The 9,852-nt window shown below is 42.0% G+C and overlaps 1 protein-coding gene across 6 annotated transcripts in view; it reads left to right on the top strand.

The window, feature by feature from the left end:
* Nucleotides 1-9,411, top strand: part of greb1l (GREB1 like retinoic acid receptor coactivator) — a 44,573-nt gene extending 35,162 nt beyond the window's left edge. For 3 of the 6 annotated variants that reach the window (XM_032531639.1, XM_032531642.1, XM_032531640.1), the window contains exons 19-34: nucleotides 287-423; nucleotides 619-961; nucleotides 1,494-1,609; nucleotides 2,097-2,329; nucleotides 2,458-3,020; nucleotides 3,118-3,223; nucleotides 3,374-3,520; nucleotides 3,661-3,800; nucleotides 4,022-4,183; nucleotides 4,386-4,590; nucleotides 5,311-5,473; nucleotides 5,731-5,946; nucleotides 6,042-6,183; nucleotides 6,269-6,469; nucleotides 7,007-7,145; nucleotides 7,473-7,636. In XM_032531639.1, coding sequence (XP_032387530.1) covers nucleotides 287-423; nucleotides 619-961; nucleotides 1,494-1,609; nucleotides 2,097-2,329; nucleotides 2,458-3,020; nucleotides 3,118-3,223; nucleotides 3,374-3,520; nucleotides 3,661-3,800; nucleotides 4,022-4,183; nucleotides 4,386-4,590; nucleotides 5,311-5,473; nucleotides 5,731-5,946; nucleotides 6,042-6,183; nucleotides 6,269-6,469; nucleotides 7,007-7,145; nucleotides 7,473-7,636 — 3,177 coding nt within the window. Of the gene's footprint in view, nucleotides 1-286; nucleotides 424-618; nucleotides 962-1,493; nucleotides 1,610-2,096; nucleotides 2,330-2,457; nucleotides 3,021-3,117; nucleotides 3,224-3,373; nucleotides 3,521-3,660; nucleotides 3,801-4,021; nucleotides 4,184-4,385; nucleotides 4,591-5,310; nucleotides 5,474-5,730; nucleotides 5,947-6,041; nucleotides 6,184-6,268; nucleotides 6,470-7,006; nucleotides 7,146-7,472 lie in introns of all 6 variants that reach the window. The other 3 variants (XM_032531641.1, XM_032531643.1, XM_032531637.1) reach the window with 2 other exon arrangements.
* The last annotated feature ends 441 nt before the right edge of the window (nucleotides 9,412-9,852 follow it).

Raw genomic sequence — 9,852 nt, forward strand, 5'->3', positions numbered from 1 at the left:
TTGGCACGTAGACATTACTACATTTTAAGGAGATACAGGTGAAAAAAGCTATGAACTGCTCATTCAATAGAGCAATGTAATATAATAATGAAGTGAAAGTACTCACTAAGCTTCAGATCAAGCATAATGCAATGAGACGAGACTCGTTACATGCTTAGTAGACTAGTTCTGCTTTTCATCATTACATTTGGTGCAGTATAGTCATTGTATAAATTGGAAAAAATCTAAAAGTATTGACATTTAAAAAATAATGCCATTTTCTCAATATATTATAACCTTCATCCAGCAGGGGGAGCAGTCTCCTAATGAGTTGCTCTACTTTGGCCTGAGGGACTACAGCAGCTCCCTGCAGTGGGGTGTTGCCAGCCCCATTCTGCGTTGTGATGATGCCTTTGAGAAGATGGTCCACACACTGCTGGAAAGGTGATTATGGTGTTACTGATGATTGTTAGGCATATTGTCAATCAAAATTTTACAGACGTGTATTTTCAAATGGCAATTACTGGCAGTGAGTAGGTTATGAAACAAAAACCTGTCTATAGTAATTTTGCCTGTTGATAAAATGCATCATATTCAGCTATAAAGCTCGAACTTACAAACTCCCTATTTGTGTCCCAGACATCCGCACCTTCACAGCATGGTGATCCGCAGTTACCTGCTGATTCAGCAGTACACTGAGGCCATGATGGCCCTGACCTCTTCCCCGTCGCTTAGAGACCACATTACCCCAGAGACCCTGGCCATGGTGGAGGACCTAATCAACGCACCAAGCAGAGAGGGCTCCCAAGGCCGTGGCCACATGCTGTTGGTTCGAGTCCCCTCACTGCAGCTGGCAATGCTGGCCCGGGAACGACTAGAGGATGTTAGGGACAAACTGGGCCTCCAGTTGTGCTTTGCCGTGCTGCTAGGAAGCCCGGCCTCGGAACTCAACCTGCACAGAAATTTCACCAGCCGCCTCAAGGTGAGAATGCCATGCAACCAGAGTCACATGAGTCTTTTTGTTGTGTTATTTTACCATACGTTTGAAATATTTAAATAAAGTGACTGTGGTTTATTCAAGCAAGATGTGTTAAGGAAATCCGATCCATGAGTAAAACATTCACGTTCATTAATGTTTGAATAGGTATCAGGATTTGAATGAAATTCAATTTTACAGAGAAATCTGAATTGATCATCTGGGAGTTGACTTAATTCTTAGAATTCACTTGTTTCCTTTTCTCAGTTTTTTGACATTGCAAATTATCTAAAACCTCATTAAAATCACCAAATATTTCCACTGAAACCCCACTAGTGAATGTGATTAGACTATTCTTAGTTTGACACATTCACATTTGAAATAATATGGGACCTGTGATCTAGACCACTAGCCTAAAAAATGTATTTTTAAAATATGAAATTAAATTTGTCAGCCTGAAATGCATTATTGGTCTAGTTCTAAATGATGCATAATAACTGAATAATAAACATTATGCAATACTTGTGTTATGCTGTAGACCTGGAGAGGCTGTGAGAATGGAGACTGGGTACCGCACACTTATGAGGATCTGGAAGGGCTGCCCTGTATCGTCATCCTCACAGGAAAGGACCCTCTAGGAGAAACCTTTCCCAGGTAAGCTGCCCCAACACTTGAAAATAATAAAAATGTGATCATCAGTCATGAAAAGTGTAGTACGTTGCCTTTAAGCTCATCTATAATTCCTCTTGGTTTGCAGTTACCGTGACTTTTTCTTTGCCCTCCAAGTGTTAGCTTACATGTCTACATTTACACTGTGTGGGTTGTCTTCTCTACAAGAGAGGCCCATTTATATTAGTTCCTGCACCCAGTGTGCCAGTCCGGGTTGTGTATCTCTTGTGTCAGCATCAGTAAACAATCATGAGATTTATAACACAAGCATTCCAACTTAATTATAACTCAATGCTTGTGTAATTTAATCAAATTTTCAATACAATTTGGATAATTTTATTGTGTACAATTAACAAATAAATTCATTTAGGCTTAAACTGTTTTTTTTCTAAATTAAAGAAATGTAGATGAGAATATAGACATAGGCAATAAAACTTCTATGTGAAAATCTTTTGGACTTTTACCTTTCTAGGTCTTTGAAATACTGCGACCTGCGTCTGATAGACTCCAGCTACCTGAGTCGTACAGCCCTGGAGCAGGAGGTGGGGCTGGCCTGCACCTACGTGTCCATGGGCGTGGTCCAGGAGCCCAAAAATGCCATGGCCCCTCGGGAATCCGAAGGAGAAAAGACCACCACCAGCTTGAATGATGGAGAAGAGCTGGAAAGGCCTCAGAGCAACGGCAGCGCTGCGACCAGAACCTCTGGTGAGCCCCTGACCTCACTGACATACTGAGTCGTAGGATTCAAGTTGCAAACACCACCATTTGACTTTAAGTAATTTTTTTTTATTAAGTTTTATTTATCCTTGTGCTCTCTTCATGTCTCCACTCAGGCTCTTTCCCAGAGAATGGTGTCAGTTCATCTGACGTTGCCGACTCTTGCCAGAAGCCCTCCACCTCCACCTGCCCACCTGAAGGTGCCATCACCTCCGACATAAGCACAGTGACACTAACACAAGGCTTCAAGCAGGAGTGCGATTCCCCGGCAAGCCAGCTTTCCTCCAATCCCTCCAAAGCCCCTCCATCTCTTTACTCTAGTTCCTCCTCTTCCTCGCCCTCCCCATCTTCCTCCTCCACCCAGAGACCCAGCCAGTCCACACAGTGTAGTCGAGACTCTAAGCCTGCTCGGGTGTCACCGCGGACAGTTATTTTGTCACGGGCAGCATACAACCTGCTGGCGGGGGAGTCTGGGAGTCAGCTGAGCTCCTTCTCCCTGCTGCCTCATGCAGATGTAGCCTGGAGCAGCCCCTTGAGGCCCCTCATCACGCACAACCTGCAGGGGGCGGAGCAGAGCATTTACTACCGCCAGTGGACCATCGCCAGGCAGCACCACGCCGATTATGAAGCTCCATCTGTGCCACATCCACGACGCCTGCTACTCAGTGGACCCCCACAGGTGCATATAAATACTAATATGTGTATTATATTAATTATGCATATGCATTTAAGTGTTTTTGTAACAATTCAGGGATTTATTTCATGTCCTTTGTTAGGTGGGAAAAACTGGTGCCTATCTGCAGTTTCTTCGTATCCTGTTTCGAATGCTCATCAGATTGTTGGAGGTAGATGTGTATGATGAGGAAGAAGAGGAGGAAGAAGGTGAAGATCATTGGGACTTAACTGACTTATTTATTCTGACCTCATAGTTTTAAACACACCATAGACATAATAAGGAACCAAATGTCAGATTGTCTTTTTCACAGTGATGTAGTTTTTGTTCTCATGTTTTCATGTTCTTTTCATCCCCAGAAACATCAGAGGTCACAACTCTAGTTAATACCCAGTTGCCTGACATTGAGGAAGTGCAAAAGCTGCCCTTTGACCCTTACCCCCGGGACCCTAAGTTCAGGATGGCCAGCCCTGTTTACACTGACAAGATGCCAAAGTGCTTAAAAGGTCAGCAGAAATATGCAAACACTCAGCAGCGTCAGTCACTTTTAATCTGCCAGTGTAAATACAACATGGGTGTTACTTTAATATTAAGTTAAACAAGCTTATCCCAATGTAGGAATGTGAACATGTTTGTTTTTTTGCAGATTTTAAGCAAGAAGGCGAGAGCCAAACACCAGCCAAACGAGTGACCAAGTCCATACGTCTGAGCAGGTTTGCGGCCCACAATGCCTTTCATCACTGTGAACAGTGTCACCACTACTGTGAAGCAGGCCCTGCCACACAGGTGAGTGCACAGGCTCACATCACACATCTAAGGCACTCGTCTGCTGCCTTCTTTGGGCTTGAGTAACTTCAAACATTGCTGACTTATACAGTAGATGCACATATAGATATCCTAACATGTCAAAATACATTGACACTTGAACGCTTGAGAGCTTTTTTTATCATCTGTAGCCAAGCTGAAAGGTGATCTCTCAGTCTTAATACTGCATGTGTGTGTCATAGCTGTCAGAATGCACCTTCCATGCCTTCACCTTCTGCTCGTCCATGCTGGGGGAGGAAGTCCAGCTCCAGTTTGTCATTCCCAAAGCCAAGGAGCAACACTTTGTCTTCAGTCAGCAGGGTAGCCACTTGGAGAGCATGCGCCTACCTCTGGTGTCCACCAAGGTTAGTTTACTAGGTACATGTAGGATTATGTGTCTGTGTGTCGGTACATCTATATGTCTGGAAAGGGGAAGGGGGGGGATGCTCAGTTCTTTAAACTGAAGCATCACAAATCAATGCATTAAATATTTTATTTTGCTCACAACTACTACACAACTACTCTTTTGTTTTTGCTCAACTTTCTTCTTTCTGTGTTTGTCTCTAGGACCCTGATGTGTTCAAGAGTCCAATTTTCACCCCGACTACAGGACGCCAAGAGCACGGCCTGCTCAACATTTTCCATGCCATGGAGGGTGCCGTTCATCTGCATATTCTGGTGGTTAAGCAATTTGAGATGCCCCAATACAGAAAGTACTGGCCCAACCACATCCTGCTCGTCCTGCCAGCTATGTTCAACAGCGCGGGAGTTGGTGAGCAGCTTACTGGCCTAACTAAACTAAAATGTCGTTGTAAGAATTTAATTTTTCTATCTATGGATGCACTAATTTCAAAAAATTTCCCCAGTGTGTCACTGATTTAAAACACAAAACAAGAAAAAACATAAATAAGTTTAAATATGTCATGTGGAGTTTTGTTCAGGTGTTTCTCACCAAAATGCAGGACCACACATCCTCGTGTGTGCACAATACAAACCAAACAGGAACCCACACATAAAAACATTGCTTTATAGCACTAGTGCTCAAACACTTTACAGGGTACCTTTAAGTCTACGTCACCTTGCAACTTATCTCCCTGCTGATTAGTAGGGGTTTTATTACAGTGAGAGAGCCACCCTGGTCATGTATTTATTACAGGCAGTCATGTTTTTTCTACATCACAATAGTCTGATTTGTAAGTGAGCCAATCAGGTGCATGGCCTGTCTGAAATGGGTGTAACTAAACTAAATTACTCCTAAATAAACAGCAACAGGGATCACCCTTTTAGCCATTTCACCCATGTCCCAATGCCTGCATGCCAGCAGTTCTGTTCAGGCTAAACCCAATACACTTTGCTGTTTATGGAACATGAAAGTGTTTTTTTGTGCTCTTATTTGCACGTATTACCTCCTGCTGCACTGTGTTGACATGCACTGTAGTTTTGATAAAGTATAAATGGAAAATATTGACACATGTGCTTCTGTCTGTTCAAGGTGCTGCTCGCTTCATGATCAAAGAGCTGTCATATCATAACCTGGAGCTGGAGAGAAACAGACTCGAGGAGCAAGGTGTCCATAGGCAAGATGTATGGCCTTTCATTGTCATGATGGACGACTCCTGCGTGCTGTGGAACACCCAGCAGACAGCAGACAGCAGGTTGAATTTTCTTTTTGATTTGTAAAATTTGCTGAGAGAGGAGTTGTTAAGTTTTAAGAGTTATAAGTATTCACAATGCATTTTTTCCCCTTTCAAGCAAACTTTTAGTTTTTGCTGTAACCGCAATTAAAACACGTGTTTATTATAATATGTATAGAGACTCTAAAGGAAACGACACAAAAGATAAGTGATTTTTAAATTGTGTTGCCCCAAAAAAAGCTTCTCACGTGTGCCCTATCCTCTTTTTTCTCTCTCAGTGAGACATCAGATGGAACTAATGTGTCCCTGAAGACCGTGCTGCAGCATATGGAAAACACACCGAAGATCTCCCTGTATGCAATGTGCGGTACACGCAGGTGGAGCAGCAGCCTGGCTTGCAAATCTCCCAGCCACCCCTTCAGCCGGTGTCACCTCCATGACTTTGTCATGCTTAATGTGGACCTGACACAGAATGTTCAATATGACCTTAATCGGTACGTTTGTAGAGGAATGTGTCAATTAGTCACACATTTGGTGATTTGTGCTGCGTCTCAATCTCCTGATATTTCTACTTTGGTCTTATGTGTAGGTATAGCTGTGAGGAGGTGGACTTTAATCTAAGGGTGAACAGCAGTGGGCTGCTTCTGTGTCGCTTTAACTGCTTTAGCCTAATGAAGAAACACATTCCAGTTGGGGGAAACCATGACTTCGTGGTCAAACCTAAACTCATGGTGGGTGTATGCCTATTTTTCAGTTCTAGTGAGTTTATTAGTATGAGATACCATCTAACATTAAACAATTTTCTTCTCTCCCCAGGAAATAGAAAACGCCGCCGCAATCAGTCCGTCGCAGTATGTTTGCGCCCCAGACAGTGAGCAGACCCTGCTTGACGCCCCGGCCCAGTACTTGCTTGAAAGGTTCCTGCAAAGCTGTAGCCACAGACTGTTTCCGAAAGCGGTTCAGAACAGGAACAACCCAGTTTTGGCCATTGACAGCTACCTCAACATCAGCCCGGAGGTGAGAGCTCCCAGGAGGTTGCAGTTGAAAGCAGGAGAGAAGGCTATTAGCATCATTCCTTCAACTTAAACCTAGAAGAAGACCTAAGGGACAAATTATTGTGAAAACCTATGTAAATACCGTGCTACTGTTTCAGGGGAATCTTAAAGTATTAACCATGAACAAAATAACAAAAACCTGCTGACTTAGTTTATTTCAATTGTTTTTATAAGCCTAAAGTTTGTAGAATTTTCCACAGAAACATGTTACACAATTTCACCATCTGTTTTGCTTTGAAAATTCTGACCTGCATACACGCACATGTGCAAACACTGACTGCTAACAGTGCATATTTGCACTTTACATTTGTGCATATGAGATGACACACTATGCACAACTTCAATTATTTGCATGCCTAGACACATTTCTTGTGTTTTCTCCTGAAATGGAAATAAATTATGATGCACAAAATGCAACTTATAAATTAGCTTAGCTTGTTTCCTTTAGTCCACTTAAGTGGAATTAATGAGGTGTATCTTGTCATATCTTTTGTCCCAGATTTCTGTGTGCTACATCAACTCTCGTCCACACTCCACCAACCTGAACCATCAGGGCCTGCTGTTTAGTGGCCTCCTGCTTTACCTTTGTGACTCTTTTGTCGTATCTGGACTCCTCAAGAAATTCCGCTTCCTCAAAGGTGACACATCAGTGTAGTCCTCGTTATTGCTACTGCTTCTGTTGTTGTCTCTGTTGTTATCATGTACTGTACCTCAAGTGATTTTACACCAGATTGATTCACGGGGTATGTGACACTACTGTCTGGGGAAAGTCAATATATATTCCTGTGTCTTTCTGTGCATGTTAACACATTCTTGTTATACCAATAAGTTAATGCATATAACCAGATATATCAGTCAATTAGAAAACAATCATGAGTCTAGGTAGATTTAGAAAGCAGTACAGCCTCTAAGGAATACTAGCGGGGCCTTTCAGATTTTGTTTTTTACCCTGATTGTTTCCACAGGTGCCACTCTCTGCGTAATCTGCCAGGACCGAAGTTCCCTGCGTCAGACCGTCATCAGATTAGAGCTGGAGGACGAGTGGCAGTTTCGTCTGCGGGACGAGTTTCAGACGGCCAACTGCAGTGAGGACCGGCCCCTCTACTTCCTGACTGGCCGCCATGTTTGAACCTGACAAATCATGGATTGACTGCTCTTCTGCAGAAACACAATCCAAAATGAGGATAGATTTAATTCCAAACCAACCAGCATTTACAATTCATTCCAATGGAAGCTCAGAATGGATATGCTGGAGCACAAGATCCAAAGTGCCCCACGAGTGGACACAAGGCCACCTAATATGTCTTTCCTTTGATTTGTACAGCCACAGTGCACTACGCCTGGGTCAATGCTTGTTTTAACGCTTGATTGTAGCTGGGCTTCGCTCCACTTCAACTTATTTTCTACTGAAAAAGAATTTGGTGTGGAAAAAAAAGCCTAGCTGATACTTTATTTGTTTTGATGTTCGCCAAAATGGACGCTCTCAAATCAAGGATGTGACCTTTTGAAGATTGTATCTATTCATATATATGTACTTTGACTATAGTGTGTCCCATTCTGGACATACATGTTTATCTCAGGGTTTTAAAGGTTGCTTGAAGGGACAAAGCTATTCTCCAAGTTCACCGTGTATTTTTGGCATTAACTTATGTTGGCACCAAAGGCATGCTCAGCTGCCCCTGGCCTTTTCCTTTCACTTTCCTTGTCCCTCATTGACTGCTATGCCTCTCAAACTCCACAAAGCTTATTGACAAGACAACTCACTACATAGAAGAAATATTAACATAGAGGTTGGCCTGTATTGGATTTCCATCATCAATGATTTCAACTGCAAATGGGGACTCTCTCTTTCTCTCTCTCTCCCTCTGTTGTGCCTCTGAAGATATTTATGTGGCATCGATAATCCTTCTGACGGGGAGCTGTATGAGTGTGGTTTTAGTCTCTAAATGACGGACCCAGTAATTTATCCAAAGACTTTATTCACAACTAAAGAAAATTACAAGCTGTCCTTTCAAGAATGTAATATGATAATGTTCTATATTGGCTGAAATACATAACTATGAAGCAGGTCTGTTGTCCAGAACACACTTATGTGACTTGCCGCAGGGTTTCATTGTACAACTCACCTGTTAATGTTTAATGCCAATCAGACAGAGAAACATAAATTACTTATGTTTAGTATTTAGGCATGTACAGACTTGAATACTGGGTATTTTAAGCATAATCACATACGTCACTAAATGCTGTATAATAAGCAAGCCTCTTCACTGCAATCCTGCTGCTGACTGTGCCTGGGCTTTCACCTCCTGTTTCAATGTTCTGAGGCTGAATGTACACTACATTGATGGTCTTGGCTACCCTCCACACATTAAACTCACAATCTGCCATCTCTTGCCCCCAAACCAAAGGATAATCAAAGAAAAGGTAACACACTGTCAAAGCAGCTGACCAGCTTATTCCCTATACTTGAAAGTGGAATTTTTGTATATGTTTCTGCACAGGGTTGTCCAAAGAATATGCCTTAAGTGACGTTTCATTCAGTCACTGCTCAAGTCACAAATGTTTTTCGGACCAATGAGAATGAAGAAACCATTAACTGTTAGGCCAAGAAATGTTGTTTGTCTGAGTGAAGCAAAATGAAATAATAAGATTTCGGACTACTGTACTGTTCAAAGCGTTGTTTACATTAATAATATATTATATCATCCCTTTAACCACTGAGGGTTACTGATGTTTTTTTTAGTCTTGTGTAACTTTTGCCAGTATATTTTGGTCATGATGTCTTATTGCATTCTATGTTACATTGCAAAGGCTAGAAAAAAATCTACCTAGATGTGTCCTTAACCACATGTCTGTATCCCTACCTGTTCTTGTGTTGGATTTTTATTGAAAAGGAAAATCAGGTCCATGAGGGATTGTTATTTATTTGACAAGCATTTTGGACTGATAATCATATTGACGTGTGATAGTCGATTGCATGCTAAGCTTGCCTAAACCAAGGGAGTGTGTCATCTTCTCTTCACAACCATCCATGAAGGCTTTGCACCAGACCTAAACAAATGATTATTAGATTTACTGAATGTCATTAAGGGTAGGAAATATGAACTTGCACTATACAAGTTAAGATGGATAAGAAATATTTCCCATTATTGAATTAACCCCAAAATGAGTCCAAAATAAACGGGCATCAAATTTTAAACAAAAATTTCCAAGGGCCCCACTTTTTTTGTTTTTTAACCCTTAATATCCCCCGGGCCTCTCCCCCAAATTTTTACTAAAATGTGTTTTTTTTAACCAGGCGGCCGGGGTAGCCTTGTGTCGCGTGATCTACCTCTTTTTTGTGCT

Source organism: Etheostoma spectabile, chromosome 12, assembly GCF_008692095.1.
Source record: "Etheostoma spectabile isolate EspeVRDwgs_2016 chromosome 12, UIUC_Espe_1.0, whole genome shotgun sequence".
In the NCBI taxonomy this organism is placed as follows: Eukaryota; Metazoa; Chordata; class Actinopteri; order Perciformes; family Percidae; genus Etheostoma; species Etheostoma spectabile.